Source organism: Oncorhynchus kisutch, linkage group LG26 (genome assembly GCF_002021735.2).
Source record: "Oncorhynchus kisutch isolate 150728-3 linkage group LG26, Okis_V2, whole genome shotgun sequence".
NCBI classification, from domain to species: Eukaryota; Metazoa; Chordata; class Actinopteri; order Salmoniformes; family Salmonidae; genus Oncorhynchus; species Oncorhynchus kisutch.
Window position 1 is genome coordinate 21,012,958 of NC_034199.2, and position 23,997 is coordinate 21,036,954.

A 23,997-nucleotide genomic window follows, 5' to 3' on the forward strand; every position below is an offset into this window, starting at 1 on the left:
CCATTCCCACAGTGTTCTCTGCATGCACTAACACTGACCATTTAAACACTTCACTTTCAGAGTGACTCATTGCCTGTGGCTGACTGAACACCCACACTGAAACGGAAATGACAGAAAGTAGGACCCTGAGTGAGAGAGAGGGGGGAGGATGAAAGACACTAGATAGGAGGCCTTGAGATGAAGATAGAGCGATGGAAACAGACCTTGAGGGGGATGGAGTCAAAGACTAGCAAAAGAGGCCAAGATTCAGCAGAGAAAAAAGATGGTCTCTATAAACCTTGTGTTCAAAGGAAGGGGTGTGGGAGTAAAAGGAGAAGGGATGCATCGTAAAACAAGCTCTTTAGGCTTACTTGGATACTCCGTGTATCTACCCTTTACGGCATAAAATGTGACTCGTTTCAAGAAACTAGGCATGTGTCATACGTCACTTCGTCACAGGAGAGGCATTTGAACGTAAACAAAATTCAATCAAATTTTTGGGGGCAGAAATGCCTTCTGGAATGTGAACTTTCATGTGCCTTAATAACAAACTTGTATGCCACCTGCAAATACAATTGTTAAAAGTATGAGTCTAGACTCTGGGTTCGCGCCCAGGCTCTGTCGTAACCGGTCGCGACCGGGAGGTCCGTGGGGCGACGCACAATTGGCCTAGCGTCGTCCGGGTTAGGGAGGGTTTGGCCGGTAAGGAAATCCTTGTCTCATCGCGCACCAGCGACTCCTGTGGCGGGCCAGGTGCAGTGCGCGCTAACCAAGGTTGCCAGGTGCACGGTGTTTCCTCGACACATTGGTGCGGCTGGCTTCCGGGTTGGATGGCGCTGTGTTAAGAAGCAGTGTGGCTTGGTTGGGTTGTGTATCGGAGGACGCATGACTTTCAACCTTCGTCTCTCCCTAGCCCGTACGGGAGTTGTAGCGATGAGACAAGATAGTAGCTACTAACAATTGTATACCACGAAATTGGGGAGAAAAAGGGGGGTAAAATAAAATAGTCTAGTTGGTTTAGAAAAATGGAAAAGTACAGGAACCTTCCTGCTAGCCATGATTGGCTGAGATAATGGATGGGCTAGACATGCCGAGAGATGAGTTCAGATTGGTCTGCCATGTAGCATGCTTCTGTCTAACACTAACATGAGTTGCTCAGTATGTGTAGGTAATCATTTCTAATGCTGCTCTTTCTTAAAGATATCATGAACGCCACAATTCTTGCTCTCACTTTCTGGAGGACCGAGTTTTGAAATCAGTGGAATGCCTGGTGGAAGCAGAGTATGATAGCTAAGGATAAGGAAAAAATGCTGGCGTTTGATTGCAAATATGAGTTGTATAAAACATCTGTCTCCGGATTACATCTTAAAACCAAGGGCAACAATGACAGAGGGAGAGAAGCGCTCATCCAAGTTAAAACGTACTGTTAGCTAGCTCACGTTAAAGTGTATGATCTGTGTACTAATGTAATATGTATCTCAGTGCCATTTGCATAGTCTGTTAGTCTAGCCAGTTATAGTCTAATGTTACCTATCTTTGAACCTAGTCATTTATAAAGTTGGTTTTAGTTGCCTGGTTTGCTAGATTGACATATTAAAATATTTTTTTTAATGGATGGGTATATTCGTGTTAAAATACACCAATTAGGAGTGGCCTTTTATTGTCCCCAGCACAAGGTGCACCTGTGTAATTATCGTGCTGTTTAAAATCAGCTTCTTGATATGCCATACCTGTCAGGTGGATGGATTATCTTGGCAAAGGAGAAATGCTCACTAACAAATTTGTGCACAACATTTGCGAGAAATACGTTTTTTTGTGCGTATGGAACATTTCTGGAATCTTTTATTTCAGCTCATCAAACATGGTACTGACACTTTACATGTTCTGTTTAGTATAGAGCCAAATCAACACAAGGACAAAGTCTCACTTCAGTAGACTTTCATTTCAAGTAAATTAGACCAAGTTTGTCTGTGCGCAGCGCTTCATGAGCGCACAACCTCCAGCCAGGCAGTGTTGCAGCGCAAGTGGAATAGGGTAATATGGGATTTGTAGTTCTTTGACTGTGAAATTAATTTACCAGCTATGAAACAAAAACGGCAGAAATACTTTGAAAACATTTACTGCAGCATTTATTTTACTATAAATGTGATGATATGTAACCATTTTATTCACAACGCGAGTGAAATTGTCACACTGTGGAGCCCTGCCACCTGCCAACATGGCTGGTGAAATAGACATCCTACACGCATTTGGCAGGTGTTCATTTGAGGTCTGCTAACCTTACGCATACCAGGGACAGCCACGCTATGGTTCTTCCACCTTGGAGGACCATCCGCTTTCATTAAAACTAGCATTTGAAATTAACTTGAAACTAAATGATGTCAGTGACCCATCTCAGGTACAGGTCAGCAACATTGCGGCAGGTAGCCTAGTAGTTAGAGCGTTGGACTAGTAACCGAAAGGTTGCCAGATCAAATCCCCGAGCTGATAAGGTGAAAATCTGTCGTTCTGCCCCCAAACAAGGCAGTTAACCCACTGTTCCTAGGCCATCATTGAAAATAAGATTTAGTTCTTAACTAACTTGCCTAGTTAAATAAAAGGTAAAATAAATAAAATTCCAGGGAGTGGTGCTGGGCAGGATGAGGAACACTACTGTAGTATCAAAGCAACTGCCCTCACTGGTCTGAATGTGAGATACACAAGACACACTGATCCAAAGCACAGCACAGCTTAGCTATGGATTCTGACTGTTGGGCCAGCGGGAGCAGCCAGCGAGTGTTTATGAATGCAAAGCTTTGTGCCACAACGCTGCTCTTCAACGTCCCGCTGGCTGACATTTGGGGAGACGTTTATGCACGTCTGTGTTCCTCCTTCTGAAACGCAGACGAACAGTAAACCCAAGCATGAGGTTAGGTGCTTGAGTGGAAGAATGCGTGCAGTAATGCAGTTTTATAATCATTCCTCATTAACTTCGACAACCAAATACTTACATTTTTTTTAAATGCAGTGCCTGATTGAGGCCTGTTCCTGGATGTCTCTTCATTTGTGAGGATTTCTTATTTCAGTATATTTGTGTGGAATCTCTTCAATATTTCAGAACAGCACTGTGTAACATTACAGAGTAAAGACTGAACAACAGTGAAGTTTCTACTGAATTGAGGGTCTGAACCCCAGAGCTTGTGTCCAGAGCTAGAAGTCGACCGATTATGACTAACGCCGAGACGGATTATTGGAGGACCAAAAAAAGCCAATACAGATTTTTTTAATTCGGCCATTTTTTAAAAATGTATAATGACAATTACAACAATACTGAATGAACACTTATTTTAACTTAATATAATACACCAATAAAATCAATTTAGCCTCAAATAATAAATGAAACATGTTCAATTTGGTTTAAATAATGCGCTGAAAAAAAAAAAAGTACAATATGTGCCATGTAAAAAAGCTAACGTTTCAGTTCCTTGCTCAGAACATGAGAACATATGAAAGCTGGTGGTTCCTTTTAACATGAGTCTTCAATATTCCAAGGTAAGAGGTTTTAGGTTGTAGTTATAGGAATTATAGGACTATTTCTCTCAATACCATTTGTATTTCATGTTCTTATAGGCACTTTAGTATTGCCAGTAACAGTATTGCTTCCGTCCCTCTCCTCGCTCCTACCTGGGCTCGAACCAGAAACACAACGACAACAGCCACCCTCGAAGCAGCGTTACCCATGCAGAGCAAGGGGAACAACCACTCCAAGTCTCAGAGCGAGTGACGTTTGAAACGCTATTAGCGTGCACCCCGCTAACTAGCTAGCCATTTCACATCGGTTACACCAGCCTAATCGCGGGAGTTGATAGGCTTGAAGTCAAACAGTGCAATGCTTGAAGAATTGCGAAGAGCTGCTGGCAAAACGCACGAAAGTGCTGTTTGAATGAATGCTTACGAGCCTTCTGCTGCCTACCGTCGCTCAGTCAGACTGCTCTATCAAATAAGACTTAAATTACAATATAATAAAACACAGAAATACAAGCCTTGGGTCATTAATATGGTCAAATCCGGAAACTATCATTTTGAAAACAAAACATTTATTCTTTCAGTGAAATACGGAACCGTTCCGTATTCTAACGGATGGCATCCCTAAGTCTAAATATTGATGTTACATTGCACAACCTTCAATGTTATGTCATAATGATGTACAATTCTGGCAAATTAATTACGGCCTTTGTTAGGAACTTCACAGTTCGCAATGAGCCAGGCGGCCCAAACTGCTCCATATACCCTGACTGCTTGCATGGAACGCAAGAGAAGTGACAATTTCCCTAGTTATAAGAAATTCATGTTAGCAGGCAATATTAACTAAATATGCAGGTTTAAAAATATATACTTGTGTATTGATTTTAAAGAAAGGCATTTATGTTTATGGTTAGGTACACATTGGTGCAACGACAGTGCTTTTTTCGCAAATGCGCTTGTTAAATCACCCGTTTGTCGAAGTAGGCTGTGATTCGATGAGAAATTAACAGGCACCACATCGATTATATGCAACGCAGGACACGCTAGATAAACTAGTAATATCAACCATGTGTAGTTAACTAGTGATTATGTTAAGATTGATTGTTTTTTTATAAGATAAGTTTAATGCTAGCTAGCAACTTACCTTCTTGCTACCCTCGCGTAACAGGTAGTCAAGCCTGCCATGCAGGCTCCTCGTGGAGTGCAATGTAAGGCAGGTGGTTAGCGCGTTGGACTTGTAAGCAAAAAGGTTGCAAGAACGAATCCCCGAGCTGACAAGGTAAAAATCTGTCGTTCTGCCCCTGAACAAGGCAGTTAACCCACTGTTCGTAGGCAGTCATTGAAAATAAGAATGTGTTCTTAACTGACTTGCCTAGTTAAATAAAAAAGGTGTAAAAAAAATTATATATATATATATATATAAAATATTTTAAAAAGTGTCCAAAAATACCGATTGTTATGAAAATCGGCCCTAATTAAAAAAAATCGGCCATTACAATTAAATTGGTCGACCTCTTGTCAACAGTCAATTCACAAACCTCTTCCTCAAAGATGGCATTTTACATGGAAATCAACATTTGCCCGTTCTCTGCTCTTAACCCACTGAATCAATGCCTGGTAGAGACTCTCTCGTAGGACTGAAAACATTCCAGAACAAGGAAATACACTAGCATACCACAGACAAGTCTCATTCTACTTCTATGTATCATACAAACAAAACACCTAAACAATTCGTAATACCTCACTGACACCAACTCACTGTGATCACCATAAGTCAGACAGACCGTGTTAAATTAATTTCCTGCTGTTAGAAAATGTCTATTTAGTGACACGTCATAACATAAGCTACAGCACATCATGTGTGGGTTGTATAATTCTCATAATGTGAGCACAGCACGTTGACATTAGGACCGTTACACTTTTTGGCACACCTTTTGATTTAAAAACAAAACCTTTTAGACCTATTTGCCTATGGTAGAAATGGTAAGAAAGTAAATTATAACTTTAATACCATGGCATTTTACCATGCCGCCAACTTTCCTGCCCTTTCTTAATATTTGAACGGTAATGCCGGCAACAAAGCCTTGTACTTTCATTTCCGCCAACCAACCTAGTCATGATTGTGGTAATGTATTTAGAAGTCTCACCAACCGACCTAGTCATGATTGTGGTAATGTATTTAGAAGTCTCACCAACCGACCTAGTCATGATTGTGGTAATGCATTTAGAAGTCCTGCCAACCCCTCAGTATAAACGTTGCCTTTCACCTTAATTTACATTCTATTGTTGTCTGACATCAAACTTTTCCTCAGCAATCACAAAGCTTCACAGAAATGAGCTACATTTATTCTCGCTATTTAAAATGTATGTAGTTCTGTTCTTGAGCTGTTCTTGTCCATAGTCACAAAAATGCTTTGGCATTTAGCCTGGGGGAATGCAGTGTAGCACACTGCTATTTAATATTTTTTTCTTGATATACATTTGATTAGTCTTAAAATAGCACACTGCTATTTAATATTTTTTTCTTGATATACATTTGATTAGTCTTAAAATGTTTCTTAGGACCTGTATAAACAAATAATGGATTTGTTTAGTCAGCTCATAATTACCAGAACATATCTGACAACGTTTTGAGAAGCAAACTTTTTATTCACAGTAAAAGGAAAAAACAATTTACAAGTAGGCTATGGCAAGCTGCTAACTTCCTGTCGTGAATGTGAAGAAATTAATTAAAGCAATGGAAGGTCTGAATTTAAAATGGTAGGCATTAAGGTAACATATGGATTAGCATACGCATCAAGTCCCAATACAAAGTCACACCTCACTTTTCAATTGTTTTTGTTCCTGATCAGAACGCCGGATTCATGTGGGAAAATGGGGTGGTGTAATAAAATGGAGTACCCGACAAGCCAGCCTATTCCCGAAAAAGTAAAATGCAACAGAAATAACGGAATGGAAATTCTAATAGCTACAGTGCCTTCAGGAAGTATTCAGATCACTTGACTTTTTCCACTTTGCTGGGTTACGGCCTTATTCTAAAAATGTATTAAAATAGTCCCCCCCCCCCTCAACCTCACACACACACACACAACCCCATAAATACAAAGCAAAAACAGGTTTCAATAAAATGTATTACAATTTTTTAAAATGTTTAATTTATTTTAAATAATTACATTCACGTAATCGAGACCCTCGAAGTACTTTGTTGAAACACCTTTAGCAGTGATTTCAGCCTGAGTCTTCTTGGGTATGAAACTGATTTTTGGGGAGTTTGTCCCATTCTTCTCTGCAAATCCTCAAGCTCTGTCAGGTTGGATGGGGAGCGTTGCTGCACAGCTATTTTCAGGTCTCTCCAAAGATGTTCAATCGGTTTCAAGTCCGGGCTCTGGCTGATTCACTCAAGAATATTCATGGACTTGTCCCGAAGCCACTCCTGTGTCATCTTGGTTGTCTGCTTAGGGTTGTTGTCCTATTGGGGTGAAGGTTCACCTTCCTAGTCAGAGGTTCTGAGAAAGTTTTCACCAAGGATCTCTATACGTTGCTCTGTTCATCTTTCCCTCGATCTTGACTAGTCTCCCAATCCCTGAAAAACATCCCCACAGCATGATGCTGCCACCACCATGCTTCACCGTAGGGATGGTGCCAGGTTTCCGGTAGACGTGACACTTGGCATTCAGGCCAAAGAGTTAAATCGGACCAGAGAATCTTGTTTCTCATGGTCAGCGTCCTTTAGGTGCCTTTCGGCAAACTCCAAGTGGGCTGTCGTGTGCCTTTTGAGGAGTGGTTTTAGTCTGGCCAATCTGCAAAGAGGATTGTTCTGGAAGTTCCTCCCATCTCCACAGAGGAACTCTGGAGCTCTGTCAGAGTGACCATCTGGTTCTTGACCAAGGCGCTTCTCCCCCAATTTCTCAGTTTGGCCGGCGGCCAGCTCTAGGAAGAGTCTTGGTGGTTCCAAACTTAATCCATTTAAGATTTATGGAGGCCAGTATTCTTGGGGACCTTCAATGCTGCAGATCTTTTTTGGTACCCTTCCCCAGATCTGTACCTTGACACAATTCTGTCTCGGAGCTCTACGGACAATTCCATAGCTCGGCTTGGTTTTTGCTTGAACGTGCACTGTCAACTGTGGGACCTTATATAGACAGATGTGCCTTTCCAAATCATGTCCAAGCAATACATTTACCACAGGTGGATTTCAATTAAGTTGTAGAAACATCAAGGATGATCAATGGAAACAGGATGCACCGGAGCTCAATTTCAAGTCTCATAGCAAAGGGTCTGAATACTTATATTTTATTTTAAAAAAATATTTGCACACACAATAGCTTAAAAAAAAATAGTTTTCGCTTTGTCATTATAGGTGGAAGTCAAGGTGGGAAAAGTTACAAAACTCCAAGCCCACTTCAGACAACAAGCCGAAAAGTTGACAAAAAAACAAAAAGGAGCAAATGGAGGGACCACCGTTACACAATTAGAGCAAGGTGGTATAATTTTAATTTTGAGCCCACAGCAAGAAGGCCACAGAGCATCCCAGGGTTCACACTAGATAACATAAGCACAAATTCTGAGGAGCATGAGGTGTGGCTAATGTTAGACAGCTTGAGCTAGCATACAAACGCAGTAGCATAAAGTAGAAATAGTGGATACTTCCGAAGATACCTGGAAATGAATGAATAAATGTGTTTTTAAACACAAGTGTTTGTAGTTTCAGTAACAATCTGGTTACCTAAGTCTTTTTGACCACACTGTTGTTACTTGGAATAAAAACATGCTCCCTACCCTTTAAAATTGAGGAATTTAGAACATGCAGCTGTCAGGTTACCATGACAACGGTTGCAACAACAGGCTCCCCACTGGGATTCTCTGCCTCCCCCCACTATACATGACTTGAGTGTGTTGAGTCACTGATGTTGTTATCTTCCCGTCTGTCCGGTTTTGCACCCCCTCAAGCTTGAACAGTGGTGAATATATTCATGGACTATACTTGGCCTCATCTCTGGGTAGTAAGTTCATAGTCTTGATATCCCTTTGGTAGTGTGGGGGCTGTGCTTTGGAAAAGTGGGTAGGGCTATATCCTGATTGGTTGGCCCTGTCCTGGAGTAACTTTGGACAGGACCACAGTGTTACCCGAACCCACCCGTCTCAGTCTCCAGTATCTATGCTGCAATAGCCCATGTGCCGTGGGACTAGGATCAGCCTGTCCTAGTTGGTGTAATTCGCCTGTCTTATCTGGTGTCCTGTGTGATCTTAGGTAGGCGACCTCTAATTTTCCCATCTCTCTCTCCCGGGCGATCTGAGCCTTAAGACCATGCCCCAGGACTATCTGGCCTGATAACGCGTGTATGTCCCAGTCCACCTGGTCATGCTTCTAATCCAGTTTCTGCTGTTCTGCCTGCGGCTATATAACCCTGACCTGTTCACCGGACGTGCTACCTTGTTCCAGACCTGCTGTTTGCATTCCCCCACCCTGACGCGTAAACGCAACCTTTTTTTATTTTCAAATATATTGTAGCTTAGACCCTATTTGACATAATTTGATGTGTTTGTGTTATGCCCGCCATTGGTTGAGACACCGCATACTCTTGAATACAGGCTGGGTGTCTCGTTTTGGATAATAGTAAACTTTCAGATGGTATCAAAGATGGTTGAGTCCACACAATGTTGAATTGAATGTGAATATCTGTTTTAAATTAAAAGGATTGACAGTATTTGAAACCTATTGAAATATAAAATTATAGATATTCCTACTTAAATAGAAATTTGACAGTGGGTAAACCAGCAGCCATCATGGTGGTAATAATTGGAAGTTAATTTCAGTGACATACCAGCTGGGCTTCGGCGGTATACCAGGGTATTTGGGAATAGCCATCGAATAGTTTAGCCAATACCATCATAACTATTATATTGTGCAGCTCCTTTCTAAGTAAATACCTGCAGTCAACTGGTGCAATATGTTAAGATAAAGCAGACTGTGTTCTTCAATTCACCGGTCACATTATGAAGCTTACCGTAGTTCCCCAGAACAGATGAGCCAGTCACGTGTATGTAAAGAGCACAACTGGAGAAAGCAGGAATAGGTGAGTCCAACTGTTTATTGACAGGGGTCACGTTATACATGTTCAAACTCACCAAAAATGAAATTTGGTAGCTCCTACCTATATACACACACACACACACACACACACACACACACACTACCTTTTAATAGTTTGGGGACACTTAGAAATTTCCTTGTTTTTGAAAAGCTGTTTTTTTCCCCATTAAAATATCCAATTGATCAGAAATACAGAGTAGACATTGTCAATGTTGTAAATGACTATTGTAGCTGGAAACGGCTGATTTTTAATAGAATATCTACATAGGCGTACTGAGGCCCATTATCAGCAACCATCACTCCTGTGTTCCAATGGCATGTTGTGTTATCCTTTTAAAATGATAAACTAGGATTAGCTAATTAATCATTAGAAAACCCTTTTGCAATTATGTTAGCACAGCTGAAAACTGTTCTGATTAAAGCAGCAATAAAACTGGCCTTTAGACTGGTTGAGTATCTGGAGAATCAGCATGTTGGTTTGATTACTGACTCAAAATGGAGAGAAATTAAGAACTTTCTTCTGAAACTCGGCAGTCTATTCTTGTTCGGGGAAAAAGCAAAAGTTTTCAGCTGTGCTAGCATAATTTCAAAAGGGTTTTCTAATGATCAATTAGTCTGTTAAAATTATGAACTTGGATTAGCTAACACAATGTGCCATTGGAACACAGGAGTGATGGTTGCTGATAATGGGCCTCTGCACACCTATGAAGATTTTCCTTTTTTTATTTTTTATCTGCCATTTCCAGCTACAATAGTCATTTACAATATTGTCCACACTGCATTTATACATTTAATGTTATTTTTAAAAAATGAAGACAAAAAAAGTGCTTTCCATTCAAAAACAAGGACATTTCTAAGTGACCCCAAACGTTTGAACAGTAGTGTCTACACGCACAACTTTATGAGATGTACTGCCTTTCTTTGCTAAAATCGTTAGCAAATTTCTATGGCGGCTATTACGTGTGCTTATTTTGTTAGCATTCTGGTAATAGAAGCCCAACGGGTGTTTTTTTGCATGTTTTGGCACCACCTTACGTGCTAAGCCAGTAATACTGTAAATCAGGGGTTGAGAGAGGGACGGTATGACCATATGAAAATCTGGATACCGCCCAACCCTGGTACCAGCTAAATTGCAGTGGTCTAATTTTATTTCTATGATTGAAAAGACACCCACCCTGTATTCAAGAGTATGCATTGTCAACTGATGGCGGACACAAACACTTTAGATTCTCCATAGTCAACTGAAGGACCATGGACCAGATCTGTACCCAGAACAGGATCAATACAGAGCGCAAAAAAAAAAACATTTATGCACACACACACACTAGAATAATAGTGAAGATATCTAAACACATATGGAATCATGTAGTAACCCCACAAAATGTGGAAACTCCTTTAAGACTGTTGGAAAAGCATTCCAGGTGAAGCTGGTTGAGAGAATGCCAAGAGTGTGCAAAGCTGTCAAGACAAAGGGTAACTATTTTGATTTGTTTAACACTTTTTTGGTTACTAAATGATTCTGTGTGTTATTTCATAGTTTCTGAGTAGGTGTCCAAAATTTTGACTGGTACCGTGTGTGTAATATATATTTTTTGTACATGTTTCGGGCTTCGACACCTGGTATCATAAACACACGACATGGAAGGCATAGAATTGCAGGAAATTGGCTTTAAACAGCAACAAAAAAATCTGCCCCATGCAAAATGTGTAGAATTGCAGGAATGTTTGTTTTAAAAAAAGCTACATTTTCTTTCAGGAAAAGTGCCTCTGGAAGCAAAGTCAGCACAAGAACTGTTCGTCTGAAATGGGTTTCCATGACTGAGCAGCAGCACACAAGTCTAAGATCACCATGCGCAATGCCAAGCGTCGGCTGGAGTGGTGTGAAGCTTGCCGCCATTGCACTCTGGAGCAGTGGAAACACTCTGGAGCGATGAATCACGCTTCACCATCTGGCAGGCCAACGGACAAATCTGGGTTTACCAGATGCAAGGAAGAAGCTATCTGCCCCAATGCGTAGTGCCAACTGTAAAGTCTGGTGGACAAGTAATAATGGTCTGGGGATTTTTTTCATGGTTTGGCCCCTTATTTCCAGCTACAGCATATAAATGACATTGTAGGTGATTCTGTGCTTCCAACTTTGTGGCAACAGTTTGGGGAAGGCCCTTACCCGTTTCAGTATGACAATGCCTCCATACGCAAAGCGAGGTCCATACAGAAATAAATGTTTTTTTGAGATCAGGATGTGGAAGAACTTGACTGGCCTGCACAGAGCCATGACCTCAACCCCATCGAACACCTTTGGGATGAATTAGAACCCTGACTGCGAGCCAGGCCTAAATCACCCAACAAAAGCCATCCCGGAAGGATGGAGGCTGTAGTGGAGGCTGTTAAGGGGGGGGGGGGGCACTCCAAAATAATCCCCATGATTTTGGAATGAGATGGTTGACGAGCAGGTGTCCACATACTTTCGGTAGTGTGAAAATGTAGTTTCTTCAATAAATTATCAAATAGTTGAACTGTTTGAAAGCTTTAAAATTGTTCAAATCTAAAAAGGGGTACAGTCAAAAGGTGATTGAAATCAAATGGAACAACCAAAATTTCCAAAACGAACAGTATTTGGTTTCACAATGAGCCACACCTCTCATACACGTGATTTGGAAAAGCCTGCCCTCTCCATACAAGCTTAACTCAAACAGTTTGGGTGGTACCAACAGAAGCATGAAAAGAGGAGTGATGCTTTATGATGTACAATCCTAACTTATACTAAAGGATTCTTATGTACTAGCCTACATCCTTGCGTTGGTACACTACACACCCAATTTGTCCTTCATTTTGATCTAAGCGATGAAACACTATGCTGGCCTAACCTAGCTAAGGCAGTAAAGGCACTTGATTCCCTCGAGAGCTGGTAGCTATGATACCATTGAGCTTATAAAAAACCTAAATCACTGAGGCCTTGGCGTGCGTGTGCTTCTGTAACAGTTTTGTGAAGAGTAACCACAGAAGCATTTAGTTGGAAGGAACACACCTATGAATCACATTGCTTTCGTTATTTGCGAAAAGAGAGTGAAGCAAAAGAGAAAGGAGGGGGAAACGTAGCTGGCATCTTAACATACTAGGACTTTTAATGAGCAGCAAGCAGTCATGGCGGAGCATGTAAAATTGCTTCTAAATCAATAAATAGACGAGTCAAACCAGGAAATAATTGACTGCTGAATGATGATCTGTCAAAATACATGAGCATTGATATTGTCCTCAGCATGCTAGCTTGCATTCAAAACTCGATGGCTGTGGATTTTCATAGCTTTGCTGTATCTGGCTTGAATAACCTGCTATTCTCACACAGCCAGCCAGATGCGATCATTTTAATGGATAGCCATGTCCCCCTGTGATGGCAACCATCCCGATACTATCTATAGCCCTTCCACAAAGAGGAACCTGTTACATAGCCATCTGTGTCAATATCCAGTTTTGAATAGGGCTGGGTGGTATACCGTATTGTACAATATACCGGTATTGGTGCACGGACCGGTTTCACTTTACCTTCTTTAAAATGGTATTTTAATGTTCGATTTGTTAAATGTGATATGCCGTGTGTAACGTCAATTTTTATTGTTCACTCCGCTACGTTAGTCATCCCTCTCTCGCTCTCTATGCCGCTTTCCACACAGACGTAGCCCCGTCCCGTCACTCAAGGACCGCTGTTGCTTGACCATGAGACACTTGTGCTCAGTCTATATGGTCAATGCAGCACAAACAATGTTGATGACAATGATGCCCGTTTTACTTCTTAATATAAATCCACTAGCTTTCTATAAATTACACTAGTTTGTTTCTTACATCTGCAAAAAATGGCTAGTTTGTCTTCTCTTAGCATATTGGGCCTAAATCTTGTTTGACGCCAAAGCTAAATCGCTAGTTAGCTAGCTAAGTAGCTAATGGAATTTACTGAGTCAGCACAAATGTAACTAGCTATAAAGCCTGATAAAACCAGTGATGTTGTAGACCGAAATCAGCATGTTTATGCAACAGAATACGGGAAGCATGAATATGTTAGCTACATGAAGTAGCAAAGAACAAAAACAGTAAATGTAGCCAAAGATTATAGAGTCCCCTAGAGAACACTTCAGTTTCTACCCTCACACAATAACACTTCCCTGACATTATTAATTAATTGTAATGTAAAACACCCACTATTAGAGGTCGACAGATTAATTAGGGCCGATTTCAAGTTTTCATAAATCGGTAATCAGCATTTTTGGACACCGATTACATTGCACTCCACGAGGAGACTGCGTGGCAGGCTGACTACCTGTTACAAGAGTGCAGCATGGAGCCAAGGTAAGTTTCTAGCTAGCATTAAACTTATCTTGTAAAAAACAATCTTCACATAAATCACTAGTTAACTACACATGGTTGATATTACTAGTTTATCTAGCGTGCCCTGCGTTGCATATAATCGATGTGGTGCCTGTGAAATTTATCATCGAATCACAGCCTACTTCACAAAACGGGTGATTAAACAAGCGCATTCACACAAAAAAAACAACCCTGTCGGTGCACCAATGTGTACCTAAGCATAAACAACACCTTTCTTAAAATCAATACACAAGTATAATTTTTTTAACCTGAATATTTAGTTAATATTTCCTGCTAACATTAATTTATTTTAACTAGGGAAATTATGTCACTTCTCTTGCGTTCTGTGCAACAGAGTCAGGGTATATGCAGCAGTTTGGGCCGCCTGGCTCGTTGCGAACTCTGATGAACATTTCTTCCTAACAAAGACAACCAACTTTGCCAAACGGGGGATGATTTAACAAAAGCGCATTTGTGAAGAAAAAAAAACAATCGTTGCACGAATGTACCTAACCATAAATATCAATGCCTTTCTTAAAATCAATACACAGATGTATATATATTTTTAAACCTGCATATTTAGTTAAGAAATTCATGTTAGCAGGCAATATTACACTAAGGAAATTGTGTCATTTCTCTTGCGTTCATTGCATGCAGAGCCAGGGTATATGCAACAGTTTGGGCCGCCTGAGTCGTTGCGAACTAACATGCTCTCATGTTCTGAGCAAGGAACTTAAAATGTTCGCATTTTTACATGGCAAATATTGCACTTTTACTTTCTCCTCCAACACTGTTTTTGTATTATTTAAACCAAAATTGAACACGTTTCATTATTTGAACCTAAATTGATTTTACTGATGTATTATATTAAGTTAAAATAAAGTGTTAATTGTTCATTCAGTATTGTTGTAATTGTCATTATTACAAATACACTGCTCAAAAAAATAAAAGGGAACACTTAAACAACAATGTAACTCTAAGTCAATCACACTTCTGTGAAATCAAACTGTCCACTTAAGAAGCAACACTGATTGACAATAAATTTCACATGTCGTTGTGCAAATGGAATAGACAACAGGTGGAAATTATAGGCATTTAGCAAAGACACCCCCAATAAAGGAACTGTTCTGCAGGTGGGGACCACAGACCACTTCTCAGTTCCTATGCTTCCTGGCTGATGTTTTGGTCACTTTTGAATGCTGGCGGTGCTTTCACTCTAGTGGTAGCATGAGACGGAGTGTACAACCCACACAAGTGGCTCATGTAGTGCAGCTCATCCAGGATGGCACATCAATGCGAGATATGGCAAGAAGGTTTGCAGTGTCTGTCAGCATAGTGTCCAGAGCATGGAGGCGCTACCAGGAGACAGGCCAGTACATGAGACGTGGAGGAGGCCGTAGAAGGGCAACAACCCAGCAGCAGGACCGCTACCTCCGCCTTTGTGCAAGGAGGAGCACTGCCAGAGCCCTGCAAAATGACCAAACGGTCAGAAACAGACTCCATGAGGGTGGTATGAGGGCCCGACGTCCACAGGTGGGGGTTGTGCTTACAGCCCAACACCATGCAGGACGTTTGGCATTTGCCAGAGAACACAAAGATTGGCAAATTCGCCACTGGCGCCCTGTGCTCTTCACAGATGAAAGCAGGTTCACACTGAGCACGTGACAGACGTGACAGTCTGGAGACGCCGTGGAGAACGTTCGGCTGCCTGCAACATCCTCCAGCATGACCGGTTTGGCGGTGGGTCAGTAATGGTATGGAATTTCTTTGGGGGGGCCGCACAGCAATCCATGTGCTCACCAGAGGTAGCCTGACTGCCATTAGGTACCGAGATGAGATCCTCAGACCATATATGCTTGTGTGGTTGGCCCTGGGTTCCTCCTAATGCAAGACCTCATGTGGCTGGAGTGTGTCAGCAGTTCCTGCAAGAGGAAGGCATTGATGATATGGACTGGCCCGCCCGTTCCCCAGACCTGAATCCAATTGAGCACATCATGTCTCGCTCCATCCACCAATGCCACGTTGCACCACAGACTGTCCAGGAGTTGGCGGATGCTTTAGTCCAGGTCTGGGAGGAGATCCCTCAGGAGACCATCCGCCACCTCATCAGGAGCATGCCCAGGCGTTGTAGGGAGGTCATACAGGCACGTGGAGGCCACACACACACACACTACGGAGCCTCATTTTGACTTGTTTTAAGGACATTACATCAAAGTAGGATCAGCCTGTAGTGTGGTTTTCCACTTTAATTTTGAGTGTGAATCCAAATCCAGACCTCCATGGGTTGAAAAATTTGATTTCCATTGATAATTTGTGTGATTTTGTTGTCAGCACATTCAACTATGTAAAGAAAAAAGTATTTAATAAGAATATTTCATTCATTCAGATCTAGGATGTGTTATTTTAGTGTTCCCTTTATTTTTTTGAGCAGTGTATATACACACACAGTAGGGCAAAAAAGTATTTAGTCAGCCACCAATTGTGCAAGTTCTCCCGCTTAAAAATATGAGAGAGGCCTGTAATTTTCATCATAGGTACACTTCAACTATGACAGACAAAATTAGAAAAAAAATCCAGAAAATCACATTGAAGGATTTTTAATGAATTTATTTGCAAATTATGGCAGAAAATAAGTATTTGGTCACCTACAAACAAGCAAGATTTCTGGCTCTCACAGACCTGTAACAACTTCTTTAAGAGGCTCCTCTGTCCTCCACTCATTACCTGTATTAATGGCACCTGTTTGAACTTGTTATCAGTATGAAAGACACCTGTCCACAACCTCAAATAGTCACACTCCAAACTCCACTATGGCCAAGACCAAAGAGCTGTCAAAGGACACCAGAAACAAAAAATTGTAGACCTGTACCAGGCTGGGAAGACTGAATCTGCAATAGGTAAGCAGCTTGGCTTGAAGAAGTCAACTGTGGGAGCAATTATTAGGAAATGGAAGACATACAAGACCACTGATAATCTCCCTCGATCTGCGGCTCCACGCAAGATCTCACCCTGTGGGGTCAAAATGATCACAAGAACGGTGAGCAAAAATCCCAGAACCACACGGGGGGACCTAGTGAATGACCTGCAGAGAGCTGGGACCAAAGTAACAAAGCCTACCATCAGTAACACACTACACTGCCAGGGACTCAAATCCTGCAATGCCAGACGTGTCCCCCTGCTTAAGCCAGTACATGTCCAGGCCTGTCTGAAGTTTGCTAGAGAGCATTTGGATGATCCAGAAGAAGATTGGGAGAATGTCATATGGTCAGATGAAACCAAAATAAAACTTTTTGGTAAAAACTCAACTCGTCGTGTTTGGAGGACAAAGAAGGCTGAGTTGCATCCAAAGAACACCATACCTACTGTGAAGCATGGGGGTGGAAACGTCATGCTTTGGGGCTGTTTTTCTGCAAAGGGACCAGGATGACTGATCCGTGTAAAGGAAAGAATGAATGGGGCCATGTATCGTGAGATTTTGAGTGAAAACCTCCTTCCATCAGCAAGGGCATTGAAGATGAAACGTGGCTGGGTCTTTCAGCATGACAATGATCCCAAACACATCGCCCGGGCAATGAAGGAGTGGCTTCGTAAGAAGCATTTCAAGGTCCTGGAGTGGCCTAGCCAGTCTCCAGATCTCAACCCCATAGAAAATCTTTGGAGGGAGTTGAAAGTCCATGTTGCTCAGCAACAGTACCAAAACATCACTGCTCTAGAGGAGATCTGCATGGAGGAATGGGCCAAAATACCAGCAACAGTGTGTGAAAACATTTGACCTCTGTCATTGCCAACAAAGGGTATATAACAAAGTATTGAGATAAACTTTTGTTATTGACCAAATACTTATTTTCCACTATAATTTGCAAATAAATTCATTAAAAATCCTAGTGTGATTTTCTGGATTTTTTTCTCTCATTTTGTCTGTCATAGTTGAAGTGTACCTATGATGAACATTACAGGCCTCTCATCTTTTTAAGTGGGAGAACTTGCACAATTGGTGGCTGACTAAATACTTTTTTGCCCCACTGTGTGTGTAATATATATATATATATAGAGATTGCATGTCTGTGTGCTCGATATATATTTTTCTACTTTATTTGTACACATATATATAACCCAACCTCACTAATGCCCTTAGTAGCTGAATGGATGCAAGTCCCTGCATCAATGTTCCAACACCTCTTTTCTCTGTATATATATATATATATATATATATATCAGTGTCGTCGCTCTTGCTGCTGACGATTCTGATCCACCTCTACGTAGACAACACCATTCTGTATACATCTAGCCCTTCTTTGGACACTGTTAACAAACAAGTTTCAATGCCATACAATACTCCTTCCGTTGCCTCCAACTGCTTTTAAACGCTAGTAAAACGAAACGCATGTTCTTCAACCGATTGCTGCCCGCACCTGCCCGCCCGACAAGCATCGCTACCCTGGACGGTTCGGACTTAGAATATGTGGTTAATTACAAATACCTAGGTGTCTGGTTAGACTGTAAACTCTCCTTCCAGACTCACAATAAGCATCTCCAATCCTAAATTAAATCTAGAATCGGCTTCCTATTTCACAACAAAGCATCCTTCACTCATGCTGTCAAACATACCCTTGTAAAACTGACCATCCTACCGATCCTTGACTTCGGTGATGTAATTTACAAAATAGCCTCCAACACTCTACTCAGAAAATTGGATGCAGTCTATCACAGTGCCATCTTTTTTGTCACCATAGCCCCATATACTTTACACCACTGCGACCTGTATGCTCTCGTTGGCTGGCCCTCGCAACATATTCGTCGCCAAACCCACTGGATCTAGGTCATCTACAAGTCTTTGCTAGGTAAAGCCCCGCCTTAGCTCACTGGTCACCATAGCATCACCCACCCGTAGAAAGCGCTCCAGCAGGTATATTTCACTGGTCATCCCCAAAGCCAACACCTACTTTGGCCGCCTTTCCTTCCTTTCCTCTGCTGTCAATGACTGGAAAGAATTGCAAAAAAAATCAACTCCCTCTCTTAACTTTAAGCATCAGCTGTCCGAGCAGCTTACCGATCACTGTACACAGACAATTTGTAAATAGCACACCCAACTACCTCATCCCCATGTTATCTTATGCTCTTTTGCACCCCACTATCTCTACTTGCACATCTATCACTCCAGTGTTAATGCTAAGTTGTAATTATTTCACCTCTATGGCCTATTTATTGCCTTCCTTAATCGTACTACATTTGCACACACTGTACATAGATTCTATTGTGTTATTGACTGTAGGTCTGCTTTGCTTTCTCTTGGCCAGGTTTGTTTATTCCATGTGTAACTGTTTGTCTCACTGCTTTGCTTTCTCTTGGCCAGGTCGCAGGTTTAAATGAGAACCTGTTCTCAATTGGCCTACCAGGTTAAATAAACGTTGTTTTTTTTTTTTAATACATAAAAATTGAGTGAAAAACATTCCCAGAAGAGTGGATGCTGTTATAGCAGCAAAGGGGGGGACAAAGTCCATATTAAATGCTCGTGATCTTGGAATGAGATGTTCCACAAGCATGTGTCCACATACTGTACATGACCAAAAGTATGTGGACACCCTAGGGTCACGCACTATTTGTAAATGTATAAATAATTATTCCAAAACATAAAATATCCTCAAACCATCTAAAAATGTTTTATTTATTTTTTTAAATACCGTGATATATGTTGGCCATATCGCCCAGCCCTGAAGATGCTAAAGTATTATACAGCCAACAAGAACCTCATCTGAAGTGCCTGTCTGTTCGTCTGTCTGTCTGTCTATCTATCTATCCGTCACTACAGTAAGTTTGGTTATAAAATGTGTTGGTAGCTAGCCAGCCTGCTTTCCATCTACCAGTCAAACAGCTGTCAAAAACGTTAGCTAGGTTAGTCAGCTGTCAGTTGTTGATTTACAGTAATCCAGTGGTAACAGCTAGTGGCTAGTTAACACAACAGCGTTTGCTTGCTTACCTTTGCCATTCTGCCAGGCTGTGTACCAAGACAGGCTGAGAAACGACGTGAAGAAAATGATAGCAGTGGCAACCGTTCCATTTCTGAGCCTCATCTCATTTCAGCGATTTTCTCAACGAAGCGCGGGGACCCCGGGGTCGGCGTGCCTCACTCACTGCCTTCAGGGTTTTCAATCCAGGCAGAGGTGCGTACATACAGTAACTCGCCTCGTGTAGGAAAGGAACTGAGGTTTGAGAAATTGGGCTGGCTTTAAAGGTGGATTTTGTCTTTCCTAATCGTTCCCGGTCTGTCGCAGTGACTTGTCGATCTCTTTCCCTCTCGCTTGAGGGTGGCCAGTCACGAGGCAACCCTTCCTACACCGAGGCTTCTGCGCGTTCTACAATCTGAATCTCCCCGTGATGAGAGCATGGTCGGGCGGTATGCTTATTCACCTCCACTCAGTGGCAGTCACTGCACAAAATGATGGAGAAACGGAAGATTAAGATCCTGAACCTTAGTGTTGACGGTACGCCTCCTTGAACTTCTGCACTCTGATGATTCTGGGGATGGCAAGAGTAAGCAGAATCAACTGGTTTGACACGAAGAGAACATCTGCATTAATCTAGATATCGTTATTTTCTACTTATCAAAGTTAAGCAGCAAACACTGGAAAAAAACTAACTTTATCTCGTTACTGTAGCTGGCACATTTAGAAGCTAGAGGGTAAGAGTTAAGGCCAGTCTTTTCTAGGAACCAGACCAATATGTGGTGGCTGTGCTTCTCTACAGACCTTAACTAGTATCGTATTTACATTTGAGTCATTTAGAAGGAGCTCTTATCCAAGATAAGGTTAAATAGATTCATCAAGACACTGACTTAGTTACACCTACAGTAGCGGCTGGCAGGCTAATACATAGCTAGCTACGGTACCTGTCTGATAAGACGCTGGTTACTGGCTGGTTATACTATTGACGCTTCTTGAACATGAAATTATTAGCTAGCGTTAGCTACGTGATAGATAGCTAAATGGCAGTATAACAATTAAAAACGACGTTTGCTACACTCACCCTCTGGTACACTGTTGCAGTCTGAAATATGTGTATTCTCGAAGTTCACCAAATTCGTGTTTTGTCACGAATAATCATTGATTGGGGGGAAAACTAATTTATCTGCAAATCATTCTGTCAGGCAACGCTAGCGGTCTGCCAAGGCACGAGGCGGCGCCGCCTACTCAAGACGCCGGTTGTTGCCGAGCATCAACACACCGCGAACTTGCGCAGCATTTATGGGATGCGCGAGTAAAACACACGCCTCTCTTCAGCATCAAAATTAGAAAATATACCGTTTGTCAAAAAATCTGCTACCTTTTTTTATAACTAAATATATGAAGCACTACTTTAGGACTGATGGGTCGAGCATTTATTTTGCGGCCTATCATTTTTGTTTATGTCTAAAGAACGCCACCGTGCGTTCATACGATCATTCTACAGCTGCTAGAGAAATATGCATCTTAAGCATTGCATAATTATGCAGAGCATACCTAAATTAAGACACCTAATGATAAAAATAAAAAAATAGAACACTATCAGCTTTACTGGTAGAAAACACAAGCACCAATACACATAATGCTTCAAAGATACAGCGAGTGAAAGATTGGGAGGACATTTCAATTATTTGACCAAATCATTTGTATTTATGTTCCCAACATTGCATGTACAGTTTTACAATCTATAACAATGTATCATTAAACTTCTGCTTTAGATCATGCACAATGTCATTGACATGTACATTTTAAAAGATGTTTTCTTCAAACTCAGCACAAAATAGAAATGTGACTTGACAGTATGCGGCACTCAACAACATTCAATATCAAAGTCAAGATCTATTGTCCACCAGGAGTCTACTTTAAGTGGATTATTGATTTGTCAATTTCTAGCTGTTGAACAGAAGATTGTGAAAAAGCTTGGTGGTAGCATTGGAAAAACATTTTCAAAGCAAACCATTCTGTACATTCAACATCTTCACATAAATAGGAACAATGTATATCTACTTGTCTTTATATTCACATTCTGTAGAAGCTTTCCCTTGAACTGTGGAAGCACTTTAATCAGTTAGTGCAAACTGGTTGATATGGGGGACATCTTAAATGTAGTTGTTACCTCTACATGCACCATGGTTAGACCACTCACACTCAGCCTAGAGAAGATCTAGAACTGAAAATCCCCACTCCCAATTTCTCTTCAAAAATATTCCAGAACTAGAGCTTTTAGATCCTCCCATTCTGTTATGTGTTTGAGTGGTGATGAATATGGTCTGAGGACAGCTGTTGTGGCACCTAGAGATGCTAACACACTGTCTTGTATTGGTACACGTGTGTCATATTTGGCACTGTGCAGTAAATTAATATAAACTGTGGATGAAGTTCCTCTCAGTAGGGTGTGGCTTTGTAGTAGTCTTCCAGGGGGATGAGAGACACCCCTCCAACCCAATCCTGGAGCCAGACCTGTTTGAGCTCTAGCTTCATAAAGAACCAGTTGTGTCCCACTGGCCATTTCCGCATCACAGGGTGTCTGGAGGGAGAGGACAAAAGACAGCATTATACACACACTAAACAAGCAGGCTATGTGTAGTCCCTGACTTCATTACTGGTGAGAGACAATTGGACAGCCAAACACACACAGAACATGTTCAGGGAGGACAAGTGATAAACATGCACACACACCTAGAGAACATGGCCTCCTGGGCAAACTCCACCTCCTCTGGGCCCACTTCCACCATCTTGCCTGTCAGGGTCAGTCTGGCACAGCGTGGGTCTTCAGGATCATACACCTGCTGCCTGTGGGAACAGAGCACAATGTGTAACCGTCACACACAGCAAGACTTGAAATATGCCACTTCAACCTAGCACTGGGTGGGTGACACTCAGTCCTACCTGCAAAAGTCTCCCTCTGCCTCTGAAAAGGTGAGAGAGGCAAATGGGAAGCTTCTCAGGTCTGCTACAGAGTTGTCCATCAGAGTGACATAGAAGTAGACAACTCCTGTACTGTTGTCCATTGGGCCATCACTGACCGAGAAAATATTCCCGAAAGGAAGGCCCTTAATCTGAGGATACAAAATCAAGTTGTTATATACAGGTACATAATACAGGCTTCAGACTACCTGGCTCTGGTCTGAAAACAAGGCTTAATAGTACATTGAGTGCTAATGTGCTTCATGGAGCAATTGCAATGCTGAGGAGAGGGCACCTTATGTAAGTCTACAAGCTTTACTGTACCTTGTCTTGAGTGGAAATGGTGGCGAGATGTCCCCAGTCGCTGTAGTGGGCCATGTATCTGGCGGTTCTCGCAGTCTCCTGATGTGGGGGAGGTGAGGGGGCACTGGCGGGCGCTTTCACCTCCTCCATCCGATAGGAGAACACCCTGGACGCAGATGACACGGGCGCTGCATCCTCCTTTTTCGATTTGACGGTTTCTTTGGGCTTCTCCGCACCATTTCGTAACACAGAGGGCGGGTATGCCTGTTTCCACAGCCCGCTGTTGTCCACTAGCAAAGCGGGGGCGACCTCTTCCTCGGAAACGGCGTCCAGCTCTCCCTCCACCACGACATCGTTGGAGGCGACAGCCCAAGATACTGAGTTTCTGAGAGTGTAGCTCTCACAAAGGCACAGCAGCGCGGCAAATAATGCCAGGGAAAGATGATGTGACTTCATCAAACTGCTGGATATCTACTTTCCTTCTTGAGTTCGTCCTTCTGTCTATGTGTGTGTTTACTGACTCACGTGTATCTGTGGTGTTTTCATAACACAAGGCGAGGATTGGGCGGAGCCACAAGTTACACAATTGGTAGACGAGAATTGCCACAGCGCCACCCTCTGGTACGCCAAGGAATTATAGGGTGAACGTTGCCCTCCTTTCTATATTGAGAAATTTACTCAGGCCAGAACTATTACTTTCCTACTCCTCTATGGTATTTTGCAATAGACATTGAACAAGAGTCATACATGCTGCTTTAAATTTGTTTTGGCAAATTTTATATTTCTGTGCATTAATATTTCAGTGGTGCTTTCTAAAGATGTATATTTGCTTTGAATATACCCCAAATAGTT

At 41.9% G+C, this 23,997-nt stretch overlaps 2 protein-coding genes across 3 annotated transcripts in view; both read right to left on the reverse strand.

Moving 5' to 3' along the window:
- LOC109871155 (alpha-1,3-mannosyl-glycoprotein 4-beta-N-acetylglucosaminyltransferase A) overlaps window positions 1-21,152 on the reverse strand; it is a 55,005-nt gene extending 33,853 nt beyond the window's left edge. The window contains exons 1-2 of one of the 2 annotated variants that reach the window (XM_031805895.1): window positions 20,960-21,152; window positions 19,914-20,363 (exon numbers count right to left, since the gene is read on the reverse strand). In XM_031805895.1, coding sequence (XP_031661755.1) covers window positions 19,914-20,007 — 94 coding nt within the window. In that variant the 5' untranslated portion in view covers window positions 20,008-20,363; window positions 20,960-21,152. Of the gene's footprint in view, window positions 1-19,913; window positions 20,453-20,959 lie in introns of both variants that reach the window. The other variant, XM_020461988.2, reaches the window with a different exon arrangement.
- A 311-nt stretch (window positions 21,153-21,463) lies between these two features.
- creg2 (cellular repressor of E1A-stimulated genes 2) lies at window positions 21,464-23,715 on the reverse strand. Its single transcript, XM_020461948.2, has 4 exons — window positions 23,167-23,715; window positions 22,825-22,994; window positions 22,615-22,728; window positions 21,464-22,462 (listed from the first exon to the last, which is right to left on the reverse strand). Exons 1-4 carry the CDS (start codon window positions 23,599-23,601, stop codon window positions 22,321-22,323), a joined length of 861 nt encoding a protein of 286 aa, XP_020317537.1. The 5' UTR covers window positions 23,602-23,715; the 3' UTR covers window positions 21,464-22,320.
- Between the last annotated feature and the right edge of the window lie 282 nt (window positions 23,716-23,997).